The 27,170-nt window shown below is 45.1% G+C and overlaps 1 protein-coding gene across 2 annotated transcripts in view; it reads left to right on the forward strand.

Annotated features, from left to right (window-relative positions):
* The window catches only part of COL4A6 (collagen type IV alpha 6 chain), a 274,523-nt gene that overhangs the window by 117,296 nt on the left and 130,057 nt on the right, over positions 1 to 27,170 (forward strand). For both annotated transcript variants that reach the window (XM_078065428.1, XM_078065427.1), the window contains exon 3: positions 12,195 to 12,278. In XM_078065428.1, the coding sequence (XP_077921554.1) occupies positions 12,195 to 12,278 (84 nt within the window). The remainder of the gene's footprint in view (positions 1 to 12,194; positions 12,279 to 27,170) is intronic.

A 27,170-nucleotide genomic window follows, 5' to 3' on the forward strand; every position in this document is an offset into this window, starting at 1 on the left:
GGAAAAAAGAGAAGGCAACATTTAAGAAAGGATGTGTGAATGTATCATATATGAATTATATCTCAATAAAATTGTTACAAGAAAGAAAAAGAAAGGATGTGACTAGAATTTCCAGAGAAATGGATGGAATATGAGAAGCATTCCAAGAAAATGGACCCTCTGATAAACAGACCTCTAGGAGTAGAATATTCGAGGTGCTAGGTGGGTCTGCAATGGTAGGTTGAGCCTGATTTAGAAGGGCCCTTAAAAGTTATACTTGGATTTTGAACTTTGCAACTTTTCAGGTAAGAAGGAGTCATCAAAGGTTCTTGAGAGAAGATAGAATATAACACAGCATCTAAGTTCTAGAAAGTATCTCTTTACCTTTTCCAATGATACTTTTCACTTTCTTCTTTTGATTATAGTTATCTCCTTCATTAGGTTTGAAGTTCCTCGAGTGCAATAAATGTTTTCTAAATATTTGTCTTTCTCCATAGCATCCAACATAGTGCCTTGATACACAGCAAATGTGCATTAAAGGTTGTCCTCAAATCAGTGAAGTGGATTTGGTGTAAGAAAGCCTCGGTTCTAGTCTTGTCTCTTTCTGGCCAGGCCCCCTCTACTTAATTATGTCTTAGATCCACTCACTCCTCCGCATCCAACTTCCATGACCCTTGTTCAGGCCACCATCACTGCAACAGTCTCTTAATTGGTCTCCCACCCCACTACCCACCCTCCTGTCCATTATCCTTACTGCCATTAGAACATTTTCCCTCAAATATCAATCTGATCAAGTTATTCCCTACTTAAAATTATTCAGTGACTTCTTGTTGCTCTGGGATAAAAATGAACCTCCCTAACATGGCCAATGAGATCTCACACAAGCAGGCATTTCCCTGCCTGTACATCATCATCTCATGTCACTGTCCTCTCTGCTTTCTTATTCCAGTCTCTCTGGCTTTCTTTAAGTCTCTCCTATGTGTCATGCTCTCTTTCACCACAGGGCATATGCCTATATTGTCTCCTCTTCCTGGAAGATTCTCTGCCTCACTCCTGTCCCTTGACTTAGTTTATGCCACCTCATTCTTCAGACCTCAGTTAAACTCTACTTCCTTAGATAAACCTTCGCTGATCCCACCATGGAGGCCAAGTGCCCCTGGCATATGCCCTCATGTCCTTCTGTTGGTGTCCTTTGTATCATATAGCACAATTGTAATTAAAAGATTATCATTTACTCTCCCAATGTCTGTCTCCCCTACAAGATTTTACAGCAAAGAAGCAAGTCTATTTTATTGAACGGTATACTCCCAGGGTATAATCCAGTGCCTGGCACAAAGTAAGCAGGCATTCAATAAGTCTTTGTTGAATGAAAGAATAATGTTTATGTCTTAATGACTTAAGTATTGTAAAGTTTCCTAGCACCCTGTGTTTCTCTGTCACACTTTTCACAATTATTATTCTTTAAATATTTGTATAATTGATCTGTATTCCATATGAGAATATAAGCTCCCTGATGGCAGGGACTATATTTATTTTTTAAACTGAATTATAGTTTACAAGCAATGAAAGGTACAGATTATAAACGTATACTTTCAGGTGCCTGGGTGGCTCAGTTGGTTAAACGTCCGACTCTTGATTTTGGCTCAGGTCATGATCTCAGGGTTGTGAGATTGAGCCCCACCCACATCGGGCTCCAGGCTCAGCAGGGAGTCTGCTTAAGACTCTCTTCCTCCCTCTCTGCCCCCTCCTAGCTTGTGTGTGTGTGCACGCACTCTCTCTCTCTTTCTAAAAATGAGTATCTTTAAAAAATGTTTCAAAAACGTATACTTTCATGAGTTTTGACAAATGTGTACACTCATAAACATCACCCCAAACAAAATATAGACCATGTCTGCCATCCCAGAAAGTACCCTTCTACCTCTGAGTCAACTTCACCCTCTCCCCCACCCCACCCCCCCCCCCGCAGAGATAACCACTATAATGATTTCTGTTACCTCGGACTTGCTTTGCCTATTCTAGAGCTTTGTATAAGTGGATTCATACTAAATGTGCTCTTATGTGGGGCTTCTCAAATGTCTGTGAGATTCATCCATGCAGTTACGTGTATCACTAGTTTGTTCGGGGGCACCTGGGTAGCTCAGTGGTTAAGCGTCTGCCTTCGGCTCAGGTCATGATCCCGGAGTCCTGGGATCGAGCCCCGCATCTGGCTCCCTGCTCAGCGGGAAGCCTGCTTCTCCCTCTGCCTGCCGCTCTGCCTACTTGTGCTCTCTCTCTCTCTCTCTCTCTCTCTCTCTCGCTGTTAAATAAATAAATAAAGATCTTTATAAAAAAATAATTTGTTCATTTTTTAATTCTTGAATGGTGTCCCATTGTACGAATATACTACAATTTGTTTATCCATTCACCCATTGGTGGAAATTTGAGCTCTTTCCACTTTGGGGTTATTATGAATAAAGCTCTATGAACATTCCCATACAAGTCATATTCAATGTTTTTATCATCATATCCCCACCACCTAGCACAGTGCCTGGCACTCAGTAAATACTCATTGAGCAAATGAATAAATCTAATCCTCACATTGTCAGTTATAACTCTACCTTTCCTTCCTGCTTTGGATATTAGGATGCAAATGAGGAAGAGTGACCCAATTACAGAAACTCAACTACCCTCTCAATTTTCTAAAAAGTAAGTTGCAGAGTTTGTACTTTAAATATTATTACTAGCCATTCCTTTAACACACCTCACAACCAAACTTGTCACACAAGTGTGTGATGTCATATGCCACTGGTTGGATTTCCAGATTAAAAAATAGGACATAGAGTTAAATTTAAATTTCAGATAAACAACAAATGGGTTTTTCCTATTATAAGTGTGTCCCAAATATTGCATGGAACATATTTATGCTAATTTGGGACACACTTATAAAAAGTGTTTCCTTGTTTTTCTGAAATTCAAATTTAACTCAATGCTGCCTGCATTTTTGTTTGCTAAATCTGGTCACCCTATGTGTGAACTGTGGGACCTCTCGTCCTTAGGCCCTTTCCAGCCTTAAAGCTTAAAGATTCCTCACCTGCTCCCAGTGACTGGCCCTAGGAAATGCTGTTTTTTCATAGCTGCTCAGTAAGTACTTACTGGCAAGGGAGAGGGAGGTATCTACTTTAAGAACATTATGGGCAACATTTAGTTTGTCTATTTGTGTGCTAAGCATTTGCTTGGCAAATTCATTTTAAGGTCTCACTGAACAGTACATCCCTGTGGGCCCTGGTTCATTCTGGCTGGCTAGGGCTTTTCCAAGTGAAATCCAGCATGGCTGTTCTCCTCCCCACCCCGTCCCCATCAGCTGTGTTTGTGGATGTGTGCGAACACAGACAGATGTCAGATGGAAATGCCTTCCTGAACTACTCAGTAATGTCTGGTATCAGCGTCATCCTTAAAATAAAGTGTGGGTGACAAGCTCCACCTGGTAAGCAGCCAGCTCCCACAGATCACTTCCTTCTTTCCCCAGAGCCTTTCATTCATAAACTCAGAGGGAGCTGTTCTTAAAAAGCAAATGCACATTAAACATGGAACAAGACTCAGCTTGGTTTAATGTGCGTATGTGTGTAAATTTCAATGAATAGGTTTTGTTTTAAAATTGCTCAAAGTAAAGCCAGACTCTCTGTATTATTAGCCTGAAGTTCGGAAACCTAGACGGATGCTAAAGGGGCGTGGCTTGTTAGGGGAATGCTAGCCATGGTCATGAATGTGGCCCCAGGAATAGATCTGATTCAGCCAAAGAGGCCTCTCTGCGTTTCTGGACCCTGAGACCACCCGCAACTGAGAAAATGGCATCTCAGCATCTTGTATCACTTTTCCCTTTTAGAAGTTTAGCTGTGCACTGAAAAGAGAAACCCTGACTTTGAGTCTTCGCTTTGTAATTTAACTAGCAAGTGACACAGCTCTCTGAGTTTCAGGTTTGTGTGGGGCTTTTTTTCATCTGAAAAATGGACATATAAAAATTCTTCTTTTGTATGTTCCAAAAAGATTTATGAGAATCATATATGAAGGTTGTTTAGAAAGTGTAGAAATGATACAAGTAGTATTATTATAAGGCAAGTAGACCAATGTTGATTTAGAAAATGCAAAAGAAGAAAATGGGCACCTCTCTCTTGACCCTTATCTTTCTTTTCCTGACTCCTCAATTTTAGGCTAATTCCTGGAACTAGTGGCAGTGGTTCTGATGGGAAAAAAAAAAACAACAACAAACGAGACAGAGAGTGAGGATACCAGAGTTCCTATCCCAGCTCTGACACTTGAACTTCCAATATGGAAGAAGTCACTGACAGCTCAGCCTCCATTTCCTCATCTTGAAAATGCAGATCAGTCACTGAGTGGGCCCCTGTGAGGTAGGGCAGGCACAGTGCTAGATACTGGAACTATAAATAATACCAGCTAACATATGTCGAGCATACTAGATGTGCCAGGCATTTTGCTAGGGACATTATCTCTAACCTCATGAAACGTACGAAGTAAAATTTATCCCTATTTTATAGTTCACAACATCGAGGCTTAGAGGGTTGGTTTTAAATTGATTTGCCTTATGGTGAATAAATCAAAGTCTTCAATCTTAGAGGAACTTACTGTCTGGGAGGGTAGTTGAAGATATAAAGAAATCATTGTAATATTGTGTATGGGTGTATGTTTCTACACATACCTGTACGTCTGAAATACCCATTTCAGACTTGTGGTAGGAAATCACATGAGATTTGGTGTGAAAGGTATTTTGAAGAAACCTCAAGTTACCAAAACGGAATAGTTCTGTTACGTTGTATGAAACCAGGATTGAACAACCATTTCAACCGTTTACCGAGACACTTCAAGGAGAAATTATTCTATTCCATTCTATCTCATTTTGCACTATGTAGAGTAGTAACAGTCCCTAGCCTCTCTATGGCATCACCTCTTCTTTCTTCCGAGATCCGGTCACAACTCAGAAACCCACACATTTCTTCAACTTCGCCAGAATCCATCATCCATCGATTCTATTACCCTTTTCACTGCCTCTTACCCACTGCCTGCCTGTGCTCACTTCCCTCCTTAGGAAGCCTAGATTCCATGGTCCACCATTACAATTCCTTTGTTCTGTATACCTTTGAATCCCTTGCCTTTCTTGTCCTTTATCACTCTCACCTAACAGAACCCAACTTTGATTAAATCCATTTCTTCCGCTAATCTGCATCTATACCCACATGGCTGAACAAGGCTAAAGAAAACCTCACAGTGTTGATAACTGGTGTTCCTTTAAGTTCATGACCACTCACCTCAAGTGGGCCCTTAGAGCTGCCTTGCAGTCCTACCATGTTTCCCTGGTTCTCCTTCCTGAAATTGCTGTGGTCCAGATTGTCACATGGCTAAATCAGTTGGTATGTTCTCATCCCGCATTTTACTTGACTTATCAACAATTTAGCATGGTTTGTCACTCTTTCCCTACATTTCCTCCCTTGGTAGTATCATCTAGTCTTGTGGCTTTATATACACACCCATGGTGGCAGAGACGGTGCTCACCAGATAATCCCTGTTCTCTCCTACTTTCCATGCTCTTAGGTCATCCACCGTGTCTAGTTCTTGCAAAGGGCAATATGAACAGAACACATCAGGGGGAAATTCAGAGAAAGTTTTAGCAACTGAGGGAGTGGAGTTGCTACACAGATGCAGCTTGAAAATCCAAGTCACCTTTGGGAAAAAAAAAAAAAAAGCCACTAAGGAGACCCACCTCTCCCTCATTGGATCGTGACATGAATAAAAAATAAACCTTAGTTGTTTTAAACCACTGATATTTGGGGTTTGTGACTATAACAGAGTCAAGTCTGTACTGACCAAAGCACTACGCGTACATGTCCAAGCTAGTTATTCTCCCTGGGACTCCAGATTCCATAGCTAGCTGACCTACGGAATCTACTAGCCATCTGACTTCTCCACTTAGATGTCTACCAGACATCTCAAAACCAGAATTCTCAAATGTATTTTTTTTTTAAGATTTTATTTATTTATTTGACAGAGAGATAGAGAGAGAGCACAGATAGAGTGGCAGGCAGAGGGAGAGGGAGAAGCAGGCTCTCCGCTGAGCAGTGAGCCCGATGCGGGGCTCGATCCCAGGGCCCTGGGATCATGACCTGAGCTGAAGGCAGATGCTTAACCGACTGAGCCACTCAGGCACCCCAAATGTATTTTTTAAGATTTTATTTATTTGCGAGAGAGAGAGAGAGCACAAGCGGGGGTGGGGGGAGGAACAGAGGGAGAGGAAGAAGCAGATCCTCGCTGAGTAGGGAGCCCAACGCTGGGCTCGATCCCAGGATCCCGAGATCATGACCTGAGCCAAAGGCAGATGCTTCACTGACTGAGCCACCCAGGTGCCCTCAAAACCAGAATCCTTGACCTCCCTTTCAAAGTTGCTACTCCAACAGGAGATGTCACTCCTGGGCTCAAAACCATTTTTTTTTTTAAGATTTTATTTATTTATTTATTAGAGAGTGAGAGAGAGAGAAACAGCATGAGAGGGGAGAGGGTCAGAGGGAGAAGCAGGCTCCCTGCTGAGCCGGGAGCCCGATGTGGGACTCGATCCCAGGACTCCGGGATCATGACGTGAGCCGAAGGCAGTTGCTTAACCAACTGAGCCACCCAGGCACCCTCAAAACCATTTTTTAAAGTTTTTCTTTATAGTCCAGTTAGTGAACATACAGTGTAATATGAGTTTCAGGTGTACAATACAGTGCTCCAACACTTCCATACATCACCCTGTGCTCATCAGAACAAGTGCCCTCCTTAATCCCCATCACCTCGTTCCCCCATCCCCCCACCCACCTCCCCTCTGATAACCATCAGTTTTTTCTCTAGAGTTAAGAGTTTCCTTCTTGATTTGTCTCTCTGCCTCTCGTTTTTTCCCCTTTGCTCATTTGTTTCTAAAGGCAAAGTTCTTACAGTGGTCTCTAAAATCTTTCACGATCTAGCTCCTATTACATCTCTGACCTCATCATCATTTCTATCACTTTTACTCCATCCCAGCACTCTGGCCTCCTTGCTGCTCAGCCAAAACATCAAGCATGTTCTCTCATCTCCCGCCTTTGCTCTTGCTCTTCCCTTTGCCTGGAACACTCTTACCCCAGATTAACTACTTAGCTCACTCCCTCATTTTCTCTAGCAGGAGTCCTCAAACTTTTCTGTGCAGCAGAATCACCCAAAGTGCTTGTTAAAACACAGATTACTGGGCCCCACTCTGAAGTTTATGATTGATTAGGTCTAGGAGGGGGCAATAATTTACATTTCTAACAGGTTTCCAGAGCTAATGACACTGGCCCAAGGACCATGCTTAAAGAAACACTATTCTCTGCTCAGAAGTTACCGTATGAGGGCACCTGGGTGGCTCAGTCGGTTAAGCGTCTGCCTTCGGCTCAGGTCATGATCCCGGGGTCCTGGGATCGAGTACCGAGTTGGGCTCCTTGCTCAGCAGGGAGCTGGCTTCTCCCTCTCCCTCTGCCTGCTGCTTCCCCTGTTTGTGTTTTTTCTCTCCCTTTATCTCTCTCTCTCTAACAAATAAATAAAATCTTAAAACAAAACAAAATAAAATATTAAAAAAAAGAAATCACTGAGAGGGAAAAACTGGCACTGGGTCGTGGCGGGAAGGGGGGTTGGAATGGGTCTTCACCAAGACGATGGTGTTTGAGCTGGGTTTTGAAGAATGCATAGAAGTTTGGTTTGTGATAAATGGGAAAAGGGGGTAGGGGAGGCATTTTGGACAAGGGAACCAGCATCAGCAAATGGATAGATGTGATACTGATGATAGATAGATACTGGTGCTATTAAAAATACTACACGATCAATTATATGCAGATATCAACAAATCCAAATGGATATCCTAACCAAGCTGAGTGGATATCAGCCGTAGACAAATTGGCATGGATATATCGTTGCATCCCACTTGACTCTCAGCTCCAGAGGGAGGCCAGGGTGTTACAGATATGCAAGAGTGTGGCATAGCTAATATCCATGTAATAATAATAACTGACACCGAGTGCTCACCATGAGCCAGGCACTGTGCTTTGCGTGCTTTATCTTTTTTTTTTTAAGATTTTATTTATTTATTTGACAGAGAGAGACACAGCAAGAGAGGGAACACAAGCAGGGGGAGCAGGAGAGGGAGAAGCAGGCTTCCCGCTGAGCAGGGAGCCCGATGCGGGGCTCGATCCCAGGACCCTGGGATCATGACCTGAGCTGAAGGCAGATGCTCAACGACTGAGCCACCCAGGTGCCCCCGTGCTTTATCTTATTGAATCCTCCAACCAATCCCTAGACAGCAGATATTGTTGCCATTTCCATTTGACATTTTAAGTCACTTGTCTCAGATCAATCCCAACTAGGCTGGGATTTAAGCCTCTACAGATTGACTCCAGAGCTTATATGCTTATCCAAGGTACACTGTCCCAGGTAATGGCTAGAACGTAGGTCGCCCCTCTAACACTGTGGGAATACCCAGAGAAGTAAAAATAGGTTGACCTTTCCCTTATCAACATCATTGTTTGGTTGAGGAAACAAGCCTCTCAACCATGCAACCTCAGAAACATTGCAAGGACTGTCCCTCAGCGACATGTGACACTTGCCCAGTGGGTGGGCCTGCTATGTCATTTTGCTGAGCTAGAGTGCTCATGGAAGATACGGAACTTGAACTTGGCCTTGAGAGGTATGGAATAGTGGGAAGAATGTGGAATTAGGATCCGAAGTATGAGGGTTCACTCGCTAACAGTGTGATCTGGACCAAAGTTCTTTCCTTCAGGGTTCTTATCTGGAAAATGAGTGATGTGGATTAGACTACTAGTTCTTACCAGAAGTACCCTACTCCTAGGAGGTATTTTGGAAATTGTGAGGGCAGTTTTGGTTGTGAAAATGATTGGGGGGTGGCTCTTAGGTAGGAGCCAGGAATGACAGGTGTTCTGCACACTATGAAGAATTGTCTTGGGGCGCCTTGGTGGCTCAGTCGTTAAGTGTCTGCCTTCGGCTCAGGTCATGGTCCCAGGGTCCTGGGATCGAGCCCCGCATCGGGCTCCCTGTTCAGAAAGAAGCCTGCTTCTCCCTCTCCCACTCCCCCTGCTTGTGTTCCCTCTCTCACTGTGTCTCTCTCTGTCAAATAAATAAATAAAATCTTTAAAAAAAAAAAAAAAGAATTGTCTTGTATCTTGCCCTACCTTTAGAAGACCTCTGGACATTCATGAAAGTGAAAACTCTTGTTTATAATTATCTGAGCCTAGAACATAGCATTACATCTCCAGATGAATTTTTCATGGTTTTGTTTTTACTGATTAAAGCTACACAATAAACAAAGGAAATATTGAACTTTTTTTCCCCAGAACTTTACCGCGCATTAGTACCGTGGTAATAGCAACTGTATTCATGGTGCTTGAGTCACTGATACCACATCCCAGGGTCATTCTGCTTCAGCTGTCTGTCCCATTCATAGTGATCCTGCACTGAGCTGCTAGCCTCTGACAACTTCATCACGTCTTCTAAGGAAGCGACGTATGAGCATTTACAGATTAGAATACATATTGTTTCATTATAAATGACTTCCGTTTTTGCTTTGCAATAGAGTTATGGCATAATATGTGCTATTTAAAGTACTGTTTACATCTTCATTATCACTGATTCCGACGAATTTCTTTTCAGGATAGCAAGAAAGAACAAGAAATACTTACAGTAAAAAAAAAAATGGTGCGCCGGTCTGATAGAATGAAGATCATCCTGTATTTGATGATCTCTCAGGGCCTTTCCAGTTCGAATTTTCTGTGGATGTGGGGAGGGGGTTGGGTTTGGAGAGGAAGCAGGGAGCATTCCAGGACGGGAATGACACCAGTGATGTGGCCTGGTGGAGCAGGGGTTGGAGGGTCCGCAGACAAGCCAGGAGAGGGAAGAAACTTCCTCAGAGCCTGGTCTTGTCATGTTCCCTGGAAGCCACTCCTTTCATTCCTCCCCGCCCTCACTGTAATTGAAGACTCCTGGGGGAACTGTCAGGGCCAGAATTACAGGAAATTGCCTTGTGGCCAGTGGGGCTTCTCTGGTTACTTCCCTCAGTGACTGAGGGCAGTGATGGCTTCCTGTCTGTTAGCTGGGTGTCTCTGCCTCCTTGTTCGGCCAAGTTCCCAAGAAACCTTAGCTTCTGTCCCTTCCATTTTTGCCCAGCTCCCGTGAATAGGATTTTATCCCCTGTCTTAGCCAGCTCCCTTGCTCCATACGAGTGATCTGGAAACGTTGGGTCCATGACAGACAAATTTTGTGGGACACCCAAAAGGCACTGTTTGGAAGTAGGCCATACATAGCTCCAAACTGATATCCAATCAGCTCTGGCAATGCCTGCTGAGTCCTCTCCCTCGAAGGGGGTGACTTGGATCATTTAGTAACATAATTGTTTTTCTCCTTACCAATTATATATGCTCGCTGAAGATGGCTTGGAAAATACAGAAATATATGTGGAAGCAAATACAAATTACCCGTTACCCCATGAAATATAGTACTCGGCAGGAGACGAAGGTGACAGCGTAGGTGAAGGTCTGTCTCTCTGTTCTTTATGCTACGCCAGCCACCCCAACTTCTTCCCCCCACAGCGCCTCTTGATCTCACCCTCATGAATACTTGCCTGTCCTGTATGCCGTAAAATGGAAGGCAAACTGGAAAGTGTACAATAACACTTACCATGTCAAAGGCATATAAGAGATAAAATATCTCATATCAAGAAGGTGTTTGGAATCTAAAATAGCAATATTTTGTCAGAGCTCTGCCACCACTACCTTATTACTGAGGTGTTGCGGTGATAAAGTGTTGTGGGAATGTCTACAGAGATAAAAGACCATCTGAGAAACTCACACTGCTCCCTGGGAATTAGGAAAAGACTCACAGTACAAAGAGGCAAGAATGATTAAGCATGAGGCAGGGCTCGTAAATGTGCCTTTCTCTTTTGAGAAAAAAAAAAAAAAGAACAGCCAACATTAAACAAAAAAAAGTTGGATGATACTAAATCTATCCCAGAGATAAAGCTCTTGTTACAGATAATAGTTAGAATTTATGTTTTGCTCCGCCCCCCCCCCAAGGTGGATAGGGTCAGAATGGCAGTTTCCTTATTTCTAAACCCTTGCATTGAGGCTCTGGTAGACAGAGGACTTAGAAAACTCTAAGGCCAAGGGTTAAGGTCAGGGCTTTGGAGTTAGTCAGACCTGGGTTCAAATCCCAGCTCCATTCAGATGGTCATCAAAACGTTCTATGTGCCATCCGCTCTTTTCGACATTGGGGATATAACATTGGACAATATAGATAAGGTCGCTACTTACGTGGAGCTTACATTCTAGTGGGGGGGCGGGAGAGAGAATGTTTAATGTTGAAAAGAGAGCACAGTGATATGATTGGAAGGAACTGGGGGCTGCCTTAGGTTGAGTAGTCAGGAAAGGTCTCTCTGAGAGTAGACAATTGAACTAAGACCTGGTTGATGAAAAGAGGCCAGCAATAATAATAATAATAATAATAATAATAATAATAATAATAAAAAACCAACATCTAGGGGAAGAGCATTCCAGGCAGAAATAACAGGAAGGGCAAAGGCCCTGAGGCATAAACAGGCTTAAGTTTTTATAGAATGAAATACCAGTGTGATTGAAGCAGAGTCAGCCTGGGAGAGAGTGAAGAGATGAGGTTAGAGAGAGTCAGTGCAGGTCAGGTCACACAGGGGCTTTGTAGAAATTCAGCCAGTAATCCGCATCATCATCCTCATCATCAAGCAGATAAGAAAAAAGGAAGTTGAACAGTCGAGGGTATACTGTACATTACCAGGTGAGGCATTTGGGTCTGACTAACTGGGGCACAGGGGTGTTACTGTAAGGTTTGAATGATGTGTTGAAAGTAGAGCCTGAGGAGCACAATTCCAGGAGCAGAGTACAGGGTGGCCATTTTCATCTATCATCACGTTTCTAGCACTCGAAATTTCTCTCAAGTTCTCTGCTATAGCTACTGCTTTCTCCATGAACACCAAATACACAAATCCAGTGTGACTCATGACACCATCAAATGAGATGATTAAGCCACTCTAAATTTACTTGGTTAGGAGTGTAGCTAAGGGTTAGGTTCCCCGGGGCTACATCGCTTCTTTGTTCACATGGTTTACTAACTTTTTTTTCTCTCTCTCTCTCTTTTTTTTTAAATAGGGCGAGAAGAAGTCCTATGGAAAGCCATGTGGGGGCCAAGACTGTAGTGGTGGCTGTAAATGCTTTCCTGAGAAAGGAGCGAGAGTAAGTGGCTTCTTCCATTGCTGAAAGACACAATGTCAAAGGAGTTGCGATCCGACGTGTGCATGTGCGTGTGCGTGTGCGTGTGCGTGTTTTCTATAGAATTAAACTGCTTAGAATTTACTCTTGTGACTTCATGGAATAAGCAAAGTGATGAGGACCAGCTGGAAGGAGCTTTGCTAACCAGATGAGAGGCAGAACTAGATTGGTCAAGGTCTCTGAGGGAGCAGGAAGAGGTTTCCTCCATTGACTTAATGCCAACGTTTCCTCAAGGTTTCATCTGGAGTATTTCCAAAAGCCAATTAGGTTGTGAAGAACCAGATTATGTTTGTAGATAGGTGTACATTTTCTTTTTTTTTTTTAAAGATTTTATTTATTTATTTGACAGAGACAGAGACAGCGAGAATAGGAACACAAGCAGGGGGAGCAGGAGAGGGAGAAGCAGGCTTCCTGCTGAGCAGGGAGCCCGATGTGGGGCTCGATCCCAGGACCCTGGGATCATGACCTGAGCCGAAGGCAGCCGCTTAACAACTGAGCCACCCAGGCGCCCTAGATGTACATTTTCATAGCTCATTTTTAGCCACTTGGTCCTTCCCTCTGGGGAACAAGTGGTCCAGTGGTTATCCACACACCAGGGATGTGAGCACTGCTTGAGCTCTCTCTCTCTCTCTCTCTGACAAATAAATAAATAAAAACCTTTAAAAAAAAAAAAAGAGTTTCCAGGGTAGCCTTAAAGTCCAAAAATCCGGGTGACTGCCCATAAAGAATGATTTGTAGATATTATATTAGAAGCTAGGATTTATTTAAAAACATTCTGGGATATATTCAGTGTCTTGGTCCTTATTGGCAAATTGCAGGGAGTACAGTGAGTCAGCAGAGTGTTTCCATCAGCCCTTGTGTATGCATATGGGAAGCATTGCCCCAGATGATTTGTACCCCTGACTCTCAGAGAATAAACCGACATCTTTAGTGTAACTCAGGAAAAAAGCATTCGAGGGGGTTCATTTTTACAAAATGAAATATAATCTATGTCCCCGGGATTTATAGCCATTCTGTAGAATTCAGATCTTCTGACTTGCAGCATTGTGTCTGCACTCTGATCACATTAAAAAATGCCTAAGAGCTTACACTGTCAAAGGGAGGGAGCATAAATAGGTCAACCAGACCCTCAAAAACATGGCCAAACAGGGAACAGAGCGGTCACTCCACCTTCTCTTTCATTATCTTCCATTTGGAGTAAAGTGAAATATCAAACTATGCCAGAATTTGAAGGAAGAGAAAAAACCATCTCCTCATCAAAAGGGACCAGACCCATTATACATTAAAGGGACTTAGAGAATCCTAAAATATCAGAAAAAGACAGTATCTTAGTGAGCTTCTTATCTTATCCACCGATTGTATAGAGAAAGCAGACTCTGAGAAGGAAAATGACTTCCCGGGGTCACACAGCAAATTGATGACAGATTCAGACTATTACCTGGATCCTTTGATTTCTTGCCTATTTACTTTTACCCACTGTTGCCTCCCGGAGAAGTCATGTTCACTGTAGCCACCGAGGCCCATGCCTCTGCCTCTGATCTTCAACCAGGAAACACTTTAGAAAAAAGATGGTTCTATAATAAATATATGAATACATTCTTAAACAACATACAAGCAATAGAAGGGAAGCAGAAGTCTCCTCTGAGACTCCAGTCCCCCTGTTGTCTTTCTGGTCTTTTCCTGTACATAATCAGAGATGTAGAAATATGAACAAAAATAGTTTCATTTTCTGGGTTTTTTTTTTTCCAAACTACAATCATAAGTATATATTCTGTGCCTTGTTTTGTTTTGGGGTGTTTTTTTTTTAGCCATTTAATATGTCCTTAAGATCTTTTTCTCTCCCCCATTGTTTAATCCAGCCATTCATTCCCCTTTTGATGAACACTTAGGTTGTTTCCAAATGTTTCCTGTTTTAAAAAGTGGCAGTGCCCCAGTGGAAATCCACAAACAGATCTTCTTGTACTTATAGGATCAGAATTTCCAGATACAAGGTAATAAAGAGTTTTAGCTCTCAAAGCTAGTGCTCACTTACCCCACAAAATACTCCAATTTACACTCCCATCAGCACTGTACAGGAGTGCCCACGTGTCTACGCCCTTGTCCACATTTGATATTTTTGCTAATATGGGTGAAAATCCTCCCGATTCCCAGACTGCATGTGAGTTTAGGTGTCTTTTGCCATATTCATGGAACATGTGTATTTCTTCTGTGAATTTCCTGGACATGTCCTCTGCCCACTTTCATAATGAATGATTCTGACTGACTTACCTTTCCTCTGCAAAGATATCATAAATAAAAAATGGCCCAAGTGGAAGCGGATGAGATTTGCAGTTTGCCGCCAAAGGGCATTTCCTGGCAGATTGTAGAGGACAGGAGGCAAGTCGGTCAGACCCCGCCACCAGGGAACTGAGAAGCACATCTGGGCTGTTGGTTGGGGGTGCAGAGCCTTTAAAAGTAGAAAATCTTATTATATATCTGAACAGAAGTTAGTCCCACACCAGACAAACATGCCAAAGATGACCGCATTGTTTAACCTCTGGCTGAGAGTTTGATCTTTGAAGATGGAAGGCAGTGGATTTCCTCAGTAAGGAGCTTTCATTTGGCTTCCAAGCATCTGGAGCCCTCGTCTGTCTTCTCCTTTGAAAACATGAGCGGCTGAAGGGCTGCGGGACTGGGGAAAATAGAATATCACCGCACTGATTTTTTTTCTCAATATTTAAAAGGTTCAGAGCCCGCCCAGTTAAACATGGTCCTAGAGTTTGTGAAGTCTGTAGTTGCTGGGAACGTTTATCCAGGTTGCTGAAGCAGACCCAGCTGTAATTCATGAGTCAAGACCAGGGATGTCCTATTTCCCAGATAGATCAGGAGGCCAGTGCATGTGAGGCAGACCCTGTGAGCACGGATGCTTGAAGCTACCCGGGCCACCAGGTCCCTTTGCGTCATTCTCTCTACCCCCCTGCCTTCCCAGGGCCAAGCAGGATTGTTTAAACTGGCTCCAGCACTGTTGACCCTGCAGGACAGCCCCTCAGTACCCCTTTTGTGCAGATGTCAGAAAGATTTGAGACTGTTTTCCTTAGCTGAGCAGCGGGCCCCATTTGGATTTCAAGCTGTTCCCTTCGAGCTCTGCGAGCTGGGGGGAATGGAACGTCGGGGTCACCCCTGAGATATGCCGCAGCCCTTGGCAGGCCTGCCTCCTGCCTTGGGGAAACATCAAGTACATAGCTTGCTGGGCAGTGTGTACTTTTCCTTTGCCAAAGGCCTCTTGAACTGACTAGGACATTTACACAACACCTAACACTCCTGCACAACGGCAAACCAACCCCCTTCTGGCTTACGTGCTCTCGAACTGCTTTCTCGAGGGTTTGCCCTGCCTGGTAAAAAGCCTTTGCCTAGGGGCGCCTAGGTGGCTCAGATGGTTGAGTGTCTGCCTTCGGCTCAGGTCATGATCTCCAGGTGCTGGAATCGAGCCCCGCGTCAAGCTTCCAGCTCTGCGGGGAGTCTGCTTCTCCCTCTGCCTCTCCCCCTGCTTGTGCTCTCTCTGTCTTTCAAATGAATAAATAAAAAAATCTAAAAAAAAAAAAAAAGCCTTTGCCTAACATTGGTGTACTGCTTTGGTACTTTCCCAAAGCATCTTCTCGCAGGGTCCGTATTATCTCTAGGCCACAAGTGTCTTGGCCAAGCTCACTAGCCTGTCAATGGTGAAACTTACTTAGCCTCCTTCAGGAGAATGTCAACTTGAAAAGAGAGCATACCTGCTAATGTTAAAGAAAGGGTTTCTTTTTTTCCCCCTGGACATTGAAATTTGGACTTAACGATTTGACTTTCAGTTTTCTTTCTGGGCAGGGGGTGGGGGGATGTTTTATTAACTCGGAGAACCATTCTTTAGAGTTTTTCTCTTCCCTAGTATATTTTTTTGGTGGGGGTGCATTAGATTGAACAAAAAATATCCATTTTCCATCTCCACCTCTTCCCATTTTTTCCCTACTGGATTTGCAAGTTGTCTCTGCATTGTACTGCATCGGTGTGTGCTTGAGTTGGGAGCTGGTGGGACTGTGTGTTTTGTTCCGATCCTCCTGTATTCCTTAATACGATTTCAGACTTTCCCCTGTTTTTGCGGTGTTCCGGCTGGCATTTATATACAGCATGGTGAGCTCCAAATTATGCATGCCACCTAAAGGAGCATTGTCACAGATAATCCCAAACCTTGGGGAATATTGGGATGCCCCGCCCTTCCCATAAAGGCTGTTTGTCCCTGTTTTAGCGCTGTGTCCTAGCTAGAGAGTTTCACGTGAAACACCCCGGGTCTTTTATCTCCTCATCTGCAGCCTGCTTCCTGCTTCTTCTCTGTGAAAAACTGTGTGTTTCCCATGAATTCCAGGCCCAGATGCATTGACCACTAGTTTTGTTTTTTGGGTTTGGTTTGGTTTGGTTTAGTTTTGTTTGACTCTCCTCTTGCAAATAGCTGGCGTTCCCCATGTCAGCGGACTGGTGCCATAGCTACCCAGAGGCCTTTCCATTGGCTCCTGATTTGGGCAATTTTGGTGGACATCTTTCCCTTCTCCCTGTGTGCCCACCCCCCACGCCCCTACCCTGACCGACCACTACCACGCACACCAGTGTCCTTATCCTCTACCGCTCCCAAGGCGAAGCTTATGTTGCTCGTGAGCTCCTTGGGTGGCCGGGCCTTGCTCCAGCCGCCTGTACTGAAGCCGCTTGCCTTCATTGTCCACCCACTCCTCGGCCCTCCGCGGGCTGGCCTTGCTGCAAACACGGGGCCCCAGTAACCTGCTGATCCAAATGGACATTTTTCAGTCTTTATCTCCTGTCGCCTCACTGCTGCACGAGACACCTTCCTGAAACACTCTGTTCCCTTGGATTTCATGATGTTCTTCTCTCCTCGTGTTTTTCCTACTCTGATTGGGATTCCCCAGGGTTTTGTCCTCATCCTACTTCTCTGCTCATAAGAGGCCTCTCTTAGGGTGGTTTCAGAGATGCCAGGGATTTCCACTGCCTCCCATACAATGATAAATATTAAATCTCTACCTTTAGCTCAGACCTTTCTCCTTAGTTTCAGGTCAGCATAGTCAATTTCTTTTATTATTATTATTTTTTTTTTAAAGACTGTATTTATTTATTTGACAGGGAGAGAGAAAGAGAGAAAACAAGCAGGCAGAGGGAGAGAGAGAAGCAGACTCCCCGCGGAGCAGGGAGCCCGATGCAGGGCTCGATCCCAGGACCCTGGGATCATGACCTGAGCCGAAGGCAGATGCTTAACCGACTGAGCCACCCAGGCGTCCCTGGCGTGGTCAATTTCTTATTGGCTATCTCTGCTTGGAATTTTACTGGCACCACAACCATGTCTCATACAGAATTCCGCTATCACCTCCCACCAGACATGCCCCTTCCTAAGTCTTAGCTGTCTTCTCTATCTCAGCAAATGGCACCACCACGCACTTTATTGCTCAAGCCAGAAACTTTTCTCCACCGCCACCTCCAGTTCATCATCACATCCTGTCCATTTATCTTCCGAAACAAAGCCCAAATCCATCCACCCGTCTCCATACTTATTTGTCCAGTCCAGGCCCGTATATTGTCTTGCCTGAATTATGTTACGAGCCCCCAGACTGGTCCTCCAACCACCAGACTCACTCTCTCCCAGCTGTTCGCCACTCTGCTGTCATAATCTTTCCAGAACATAAATATGATCCTGAAACTCTTGCTCAAAATCCTTCAGTGGCTCCCGGTAGATCTCACAGTAAAATCTTAGCTCTAGTAGGAGGCTTAGGAAGTCCTCTGTGGCCGGGTGCTTGACTGCCTCTCCCACATCAGCTCTCACCACCAGGAGCTTCCTCCTTCAGAAAGCACAACCAAACCAGACTCATGAACTGAACCCTTTACAGTTCACAGAATCTGCTATGTTATTTAGCAGGGCTCTGGGTTTTATACATGCTACTCCATTTCCATGTACTCTCCTTCCACTGGGTCCACCCTCTCTCTGCTGGCTTGCTTCTGTTTACCCATCCTTTAAAACCGAACGCAGGCTTCACCTCCATGTGGAGCCTCCCGCGATCTGCAAGGCTGAGGTTATCTCCTTTCTCGCTATTCCTCTCGTGCTGAACCATAGCAAGCTATTGACTTGTCTGTTCTCCACTAGCTTAGGAACTCCTAAAGGGTAGAGGCTGGGTCTTTTTAGATTCTGCGGGGGTAGTAGACACTACAAACTGTTTCGTGAAGGACTGACCAACTGACCCACCAGCTGGGATGGGTAGGGGTCCAGCCGTACTCTCCACATCCTGGATTAGCTGTGAGGTTGCTGTGAAGCAGATGAGAGTCCACTGTCTTGGGGGAATCCCTTCTGCTAAAAGTAGGCAAGGAGCTGGGGCAGTCATTTCCATATTGTTTCTAGATCCTGTTACCTGTAAGCCGACCCCCCCTGCACCCCACTCTTTCCCACACTCTGGTTCCTATAGCTTGCTTTGGGGTTTTGTTCTACCTAACCCCTCTGAGCGTTGGGTGCTGCCCTCTTCTTTTGAGTGGTCGCTTCTTACTCTGTGCCTGCCAAGGCAAGGGACTTGGCAGAATGCTTTTATTTTGCTACCAGCAATGAGTCCTTCCTCCAAGGTGAGGCTTCTTGAATAATTGTGAGTCAAAGGTAATCACGGGCTTTCTTTTTTGACATTGATTGCGCTCTCCTCTCCACCGAGCCTCTTAGCTTTCTGCAGAGTTGATAGTCTTTGAGTTTCCCTTGTTCTTCTCGCCTCATGGGAGGAGAGGAACAGCCTTTGTGCAGGGACGTAGCCATCGGGTGGCAGTAGGGGTGGGAGGTAAAAAAAAAAAAAAAAAAATTGGAAGTCTCTGTGTATTTCAATATACTGTAGTTATTTAGGTGCAGGATAATTGACGATAAGGTTAAAATGTAGTGTCTCTGCACCAAATCAAGGTGCACTCATAGCCTGGCAGATGTTTGTGGTTATCTTAATCCCTTCTTTGATCATTCTGGGGCAGTATGGGGTTTATGGAATATATTATCCATACTAGTGAGGGACCTTCTGTTAGAAAGGAGCCAAGGAGCCGGAGGAGGCGATAATACACAGTCGTGGAGTCAAGAGCCCCGCTTTAGATATCCAGAGACCCCAGTGCCAGGCCAGAGCTTTGCTAACTGGGTGACTTGGGCTGATGCTTCCCCCCTCAGGGTCTCAGTTTACCTCTAAGTAAAATGAGGGGTTTGGGCTGGGTAATCTCAAAGAAGCCACTGGCTCCGATCATCTAAGTCAGACACCGTTACGTTACTGCACTGTGACAGTCCCTTGCCCCCAGGGTGTCTTATCGTGCTTTCTAGTGTTGCAGGGAGATATGGAAGGCGAAGTCTGACAGTGCCCTACCCTTTGGAGCGGTGTCTTGGCAGCTGCCTCTGATGTAAATCAATTGCTGGGGCCTTTTACTGCCGATGCTGGAAGTTTCTCACCGCTGAAGCTGCACTCTTGCGGGAATGTGCGGCCCTCCCCCCCTCCTTGGTCATCTGACTGGTGTGATTTGAAGAGAACCACAGGGATGTCTCCTCACCACCCATGCTCCCCAAATATCTTCCCTGCCTTGCCTGGGAATTCTTTCTTCCCACAGTTCTGGCTTCATGGACTCACTCTTTAGCTTAAGCATTGCTTGATCCTTGCACTGCTTGAATACATTACGTATGCCATTCTGATGAAAGGAAGCAGGGTCCCCTCTGCATCCCTGGGGGGGAGTTGTGAGCACAGATCTCTAGAGACCACTTGGTTTTTCTTGGACTGGCCCGCTGAACCATATGTCAGAGACATTGGCTGTCAAGACATGGGCGAGCATCCTGCATGGCAGTGTGCGACGTATTTTCTCCTCGTAGAGTCTGCCATCATCTTCCCTTGCCAGCTGGTTACCCTTTTCCTAACTTCCTCCTTTGGCCATCCAGGCTTCCCTTCCTCTTGCTCCGGCATCTCTAGCTCTCCATCCCTCCTTCCCGTTGTCCCCACCATGGCGTCCTCACCCACTTCCTCCCCTCTGCTTTCAGGTGCCTAGGATCACTTCCTGTGTCACTAGTCCACTTTTGGCCATCCATCAAAAGGCATGTCCTCATGCAGGATATTAAAACTTAGGATTTGTTGGGGCGCCTGGGTGGCTCAGTCATTAAGCATCTGCCTTCGGCTCAGGTCATGATCCCAGGGTCCTGGGATCGAGTCCCACATCAGGCTCCTTGCTCAGCGGGGAGTCTGCTTCTCTCTGCTGCTCCCCCTGCTTGTGCTCTCTCTCTCTCTCTCTCTCTCTCTCTCTGTCTCTGTGTCAAATAAATAAATAAAATCTTTAAAAAGAAAACTTAGGATTTGTTTAAAAACATTATGGGATAGGACGCCTGGGTGGCTCAGTCAGTCAAGTGTCTGCCTTCAGCTCAGGTCATGATTCCAGAGTCCTGGGATCGAGTCCCGCGTCGGGCTCCCTGCTCAGTGGGGAGTCTGCTTCCTTGCCCTTCCCCTGGCTTGTGCTCTCTCTCTCTCTCTCTCTCTCTCAAATAAATAAATAAAACCTTTAAAAAATCATTATGAGAGGGCGCCTGGGTGGCTCAGTTGGTTAAGCGACTGCCTTCGGCTCAGGTCATGATCCTGGAGTCTCCGGATCGAGTCCCGCATCGGGCTCCCTGCTCAGCAGGGAGTCTGCTTCTCCCTCTGACCCTCCCCCCTCTCATGTGCTCTCTCTCGCTCTCTCATTCTCTCTCTCAAATAAATAAATAAAATCTTTAAAAAAAAAAAATCATTATGAGATATAGTCAGTGTCTTGGTCCTTCTTGGCAAATGGCAGCGAGCACAGTGCCCTGGCAGAATATTTCCATCAGCCTACAGCAGCAGGATGTCAGAAAGAGCTGCTGTGATGGACTCTATAGAAGCGTACCCACTTACCCAGAGATTCTCACCCTCAGAGCCTGGATCAGTGGGCTCCAAAATTGGGGGAAGGACGGAGTGCCATGTACACAAGTCAGTCCATTGACAGTTTAAAAGAAAATACTACAACTCCCCATTTAAATTGAGAATGTCTAGAAAGCAATTAAGATTTGGATTGAATTATTTAATTCCTGTAAAGTGCTTACAACAGTGTGCGGTACACTGGGACCATGTGAGTGTTAGCCATTCTTACTGCTATTATGAAGCCGGTCGAATATGTGGTGCATATACTGTCCTGGGCTCCCTCATCCGGTGCGTCTGTCTTCGGCTTTCCCGTTGCATATGCCCCATAAGGTATTCTGAGGGAAGAGCGGGAGCCCACAAGACAGGAGGGGTGATGCTGGGGCCCTCACATTTTTTTCCCCTGGACCTATACCAGAGATGTTGCTATTTCCTTGGGCCCAGTTAAGTGGATTTATGGATTATATTCTCTAGCTACATTAACCCTTACAAAATGGGTAAGTGGCTTAAGAAAATTCCTGCAAATAAACCATGTCTTAAAGATAAAACTAACAACATGAGCATGTGAAAATGGCAGGGCTCACACTTCTCCTACTCTTAGACTAAGTTTTTCCATCAGCCTTATTATAAGGTAAAAACCACGACAATCTAATTATACCCGGCCAGAAGGTGGCAAAAAAAGTAATGCAGGAATAATCAAGAAGACTATATAAAATATGGATTTACACCCATTCTCAATAATGAAAAATCTTGTCCTAAGTGTATGTTGTAAGTGTATATTGTGCTTTGAAATGTTAGCTAATAATATAATGAGGCCATCACGACAGGACATTTGACATGAGATCTGTTTCATCTTTTTACATGTTCTGTATCTTATGTGTTTCATTATATATATGTGGAGTAGGACATGTATATAATTTAAATAATTATTAATAATATATCATATTGTGTGTATTATATACGTAAAGAGAGAAAGAGAGACAGACGGAAAGAGAGGAAGCATGCTCAAATTTTTTTTCACTGAAAAAGGTAGGCAATCAGAAATATTGGGAGCCACTGACCCAGACCATACTTAGAATAAATGGGGACCCACAAACAGAGGCAAAAGAACTTTGAATAAAAGAAAAATAACTGCCTTGAAATCTTTTGCTCTTTCCCTATAGAATGGCCACGCCATCAACTTTAGAGCTTCACCTTGGCAATTTTACATAAAATAAAGCAATAAGAATCTCAGGAGTTGGGAGAAGTGAGATAGTAAAGAAATGTAAAAATCATAAAATTTCAAGCCGAGAAGGTTGGATCCAAGCCCCAAGTGGCATATTATAGTTTATAAAAGGCTTTCCTAGCATGCCTCTGAAAGCTCTTACCCTCACTTTAAATAGGAAGACTTTTAGAAGAAACAGCTTCAGAGAGGTTAAGAGACTTTCCCAAGGTCCCTTGTAAGTGGCATCGCTGAGATTTGAAACAAGTATTCCACCCCCCTGCCCAGTGTTCTTTCCTCTCTGCCAAATAGCCTCTTCATCCCATGACCATAACCAGATGAGCTCACTTGGGTTGGATTGTTGTGAAGAGAGGGGCACTTGTGGTGGAGAAAATCTGCTAAGACGTAGACCAGACACCAGTAAATTCATAGTCCTTCCCCTGCCTCAGTGAGAAGTAACTCCTGCCTGCATGTATAGCATCTGTTTACATCCTTGTCTGGGTTTTAAAATGTTTTCCTCATACTCCTGTCTTTTAAAAACTGAAGAGGGGATGCCTGGGTGGCTTAGTCAGTTAAGCGGTTAAGCTTCGGTTCCGGTCACAATCCCGGAGTCCTGGGATCGAGCCCCACATCAGTCTCCTTGCTCAGCAGGGAGCCTGCTTCTCCCTCTTCCTCTGCCCCTCCCTCCTGCTTGTGCGCTCTCTCTCTCTGACAAATAAATAAATTAAATCTTAAAAAAAATTTTAAAATAAAAACTAAAGTAAAATGCACACACCAGGAAAGCCTGGGTTGTGTCTGTGACTACAGGTTTTGTGGAGTCATGTCAGTTGTTAGAGTTCTGGTGCAGGGCCGTCCCTCTGTGTAGGCCACTCATTGTATGGCAGTTCACTGCAATGGAATTGGAAATGGGTGTCGATGAAAGTCCCAAGTGTATGTCGGGGAAGTCATTTGGTGTCTATTCTGAGAAGACTTGCATTAATGGAAATCTTCCAAGACTGTTTAAGAAAATTAATTGCATGGCATCTCTCTTAAGCTATAGTAGAAGTCGATGGGGAACAAATGTGCATTGCTTTGCAGAAATTTGCTTCACTGTCATCTCTTCAAAAGAGCTTTTATTTTAAGAAATGGGGCACATGACCATTTATTTAATGGCCACCTTTATTTATAGAGGTAGAGGTCCCAGACTATGTTCTGTATTTTGTTTTTCTCATTGTGTTGTGTGAGGTTCGAGCCCATTAGACATGATTTAAGAAAGCACTCTGGGGGCTAAATATTGGTGCAGGCACTGTGGGGAATGCAAACATATTACAAGGACCAGACCTCTATTTAGGGAGACTACACACACACACACACACGCGCGCGCGCGCACGCACGCACACACACACACACACACACTACAAGGCACTGTATCTGATTGAAAGTCTGGAAGGCAGAGCACAGGTCCTCAAAAGGAGATATTAGTATGGACTAGAGTGATTAAACAAAGTATTTTTTTAATATTATGACAAAAAAAGTTTCTTTAGGAGGATGAACTTGGTGGGGGTCGTGCAGGGCGGATTGGAGTAGAGAGACATGAGAGGCAGGTAGAATGCTCCCTATTTTTTAGAGGTTATGTGGCATATCCCAGCTCCCCTAGCACCATAGACTGGAAAGTGTGCGTCATTTTCTGCTGCTCAGATCCTATGTTTCTTTCAATGATTCTCTCCAGCCTTGAACACACAGCACAGACACACATCCACATTCACCTAAAACAGTGATTGGATAACGAGGGCTTCATTTTAGATGAATGTATCACCTTTTTATTTATTTTTTAATGAGCTGGAAGACGGGGCTAGCTCCTTTTCCCCCTCACATTCCTCTAACTCCTTGGAAATGAGTATCTCCACTTGTTAGTCCCTACTGATCCCAAAGGAGGAAAATTCATCCCCAAACCAAGTAGAGTCCACAGCACAGAGGTGACCCTTGTCTTGATTACAGGGGAGACTGTGGATGCTTTTCTCCACTGGATGCTAAGAGCTCCTGCCATCAGTGCAGGGCCCAGTGAGAAAGGCCAACTCAGTGGGTTCTGAAAGAGCTTCTGTTTCCTACTTGACACATTTTGTTACAGGAGTTATGAGCGAAAGGTAGGGTTTGGGAATCACGAAAGAAGGAAGCCATTGTTTCCCTTAAGACAAATTTGGAAGCGTGGTCAGTGGAGATATCTACGGCATTGTGTCCTTACGCTGAATTACCAGCTGTGACCATAGCAGGCTCATTCCGCGGACTTGACTGAGCGCCTGGCTTTGCTATGACAGCTTTTACACTTTTTAATCCTGTTTTACAAGCTTAGTTTTAGTCTTTAATTTTTGAAAACCCAAAGGAAAAAAAAATGCTCATTCCTTTGGACCCCAGGGAAATTAATGTATATGTTTAGTTACTGTCCATACCAAAGAAACCCTGATCTCTGTCCCCATGCATGTCTTTGCTAGTTCAAGTAATTGTAGTGACTTGGCATTCCACTGTTTTAGTTGGGTTCCCTCTTGGAGCTGACACCAGTCACTGATTGCTGCCCCCTTCACGTGTTGCTGGGGAAATGCCAGTAAAGCTATGAGCAAAGGAGGGAGCTGGGGAGAAACATGCTATGGGGCCCAGAATGGAATGAGGGGTAACCAGGGTTCAGGAGCCAGGTTTCCCCATAGAGAGACAAAAAGAACGCAAACAAAAGGAAGAGACAGGTTTAAACAGGCTCCCCAGACGGGGCCCCTTTGCTGTAAGAACAGAGCCTTAAACTTCACAAAGCTCAGGGAGGGAAGGAAGCCAGGGGTTAAACATAGCCTTTGCAATTCAGTTGAAGAATTATTAACTGAGTCTACACAGAGAGAAAAGCCACACATGTTCACATAGAGCAACGTTTATTTTTCTTAAAACCCATTCAGACACTCCATGAACTCAGAAATGTACCTAAACCTGTATATCCCCATAGATAGTGACCCCCCCAAACCTGAAAAGTACCCACCCGTACATGGATAGAAACATAGAGACTCAGAGAGGCTCAGGAGGGCAAAGACACCCGGAGCCCCACGATGCCTAACCCGGACTGGTTTAGGAGACATGTGCTGGGGAGTGTAGTGACCTCATAAAATCCACTGTGGGAAGTGTGAGCCCGTGGCTCCAGTGATTGATAACCGGGGTGAGGCAAGCTAACAGCTCACTGAGTTTTACCTTCCAAATTGCTTCAAAACCTAGCTAAAGCTCTGAGAGCAGGATGGAAGCCTGTCTCCTTCCTCCCTTGTGAAGTGAGGAGCCGGGCTTGAAGGCCTCCAGGGTTCCTTGGAGGAAGCAGAACGTGGAGTGTCACAGAGCCCCCTGCCAGGCTGTAAACGAGCCTAATGACAAAATGCCCCCACTCTGACCAGCTCCCACAGGGCCTCCACTGGGTCCCCGGTTTCCCAGATTCCCGAGGGGAACTTGATCTGGCCCAGGGGCCCGCACGGGCTCTTCACATCGTCCCCAGAAGTCCCCGCTCCTTGGGACCCCCAAGCACAGAGCTCACTCCCACACCCGGCCAGCCCCGCGGAGGCACAGGAGGCCGGGTCTCTGAGGCAACCTCTCGGGGCTCAGTCGCAAGGCTGCTACCCCCCAGGGAGGGGGCCCTGCCCAGCCCAGCCCAGCTGGAGCAACAGAACCTCCTCTGTAGCCCAAGGGGGAGGCGGCCGCCCCACTTGAAGGAGCTCAGGGTGACCGTGAACCACTGATCGCTGCCCCACCGTGCCTGTGGCCCAAACCAGAGTGGCCCTTGGCTCTTTGCAATGGGAGAAATGGAAACAAACACAGCCTGGGAGCTTTGGACCAGCTTCCAAACTCAAAGGTCCTCAAGTGTCCCTTGTCCCTCACCCCCCTCCATAAAAAGCATTTACCTCCTGAAGAAAGGGAGGACATTGAAACTCACAGAACATCAGAGCCAGAAGGCACTTTAGGAATCATCTAGTCCAACAACCATTTCCTCTTAGGTAGGGGGTTCCAGAGTGGGGAAAAAAAACTTTCCTTGATTATGAAGGCCAGGGATGTGTGTGTGTGTGTGTGTGTGTGGGTGTGTGTGTGTGTGGTGTTTGGGAACAAGAGGGAGGGAAAGAGAGAGAGTCAGATTCAGGGACTACATGCAAGCCCAAACCACAGAACTTGTGAGCAGGAAGGCACTTACTCGGCCCAGTGGCCAGACACTCTTCATACTTCCCAGAAATCTGCAGGTACCCAGAAGAGGGTAGGGGAAATTTATCATCTTCGTAGTACAAATAAGTCCAGTGGTTGAGAGCACAGGTGTTGGAGCCAGATAAACCAATCTTTTAAGACCTGGCTCTGTCGTTTACTACATGTGTGATCTTTACCCCATGGTTCACAGCCAAGGGCACTCTTGTCCCCCAGGGAATATTTGGCCAGGTCTGGAAACAGTTTTGTGGGTTTTCTTGTTTTTTTTAAGATTTTATTTATTTATTTAATTGACAGAGAGAGAGAGAGAGACAGTGAGAGAGGGAACACAAGCAGGGGGAGTGGGAGAGGGAGAAGCAGGCCTCCCGCCAAGCAGGGAGCCCAATGTGGGGCTCGATCCCAGGACCCTGGAACCACGACCTGAGCCAAAGGCAGATGCTTAACTGAGCCACCCAGGTGCCCCTGGAAACAGTTTTGATTGCTATAATTGGTGGGGTGCTACTGGCATCTAGTGGGTAGAGGACAAGGATGCTGTTAAACATCCTA

Source organism: Halichoerus grypus, chromosome X (genome assembly GCF_964656455.1).
Source record: "Halichoerus grypus chromosome X, mHalGry1.hap1.1, whole genome shotgun sequence".
In the NCBI taxonomy this organism is placed as follows: Eukaryota; Metazoa; Chordata; class Mammalia; order Carnivora; family Phocidae; genus Halichoerus; species Halichoerus grypus.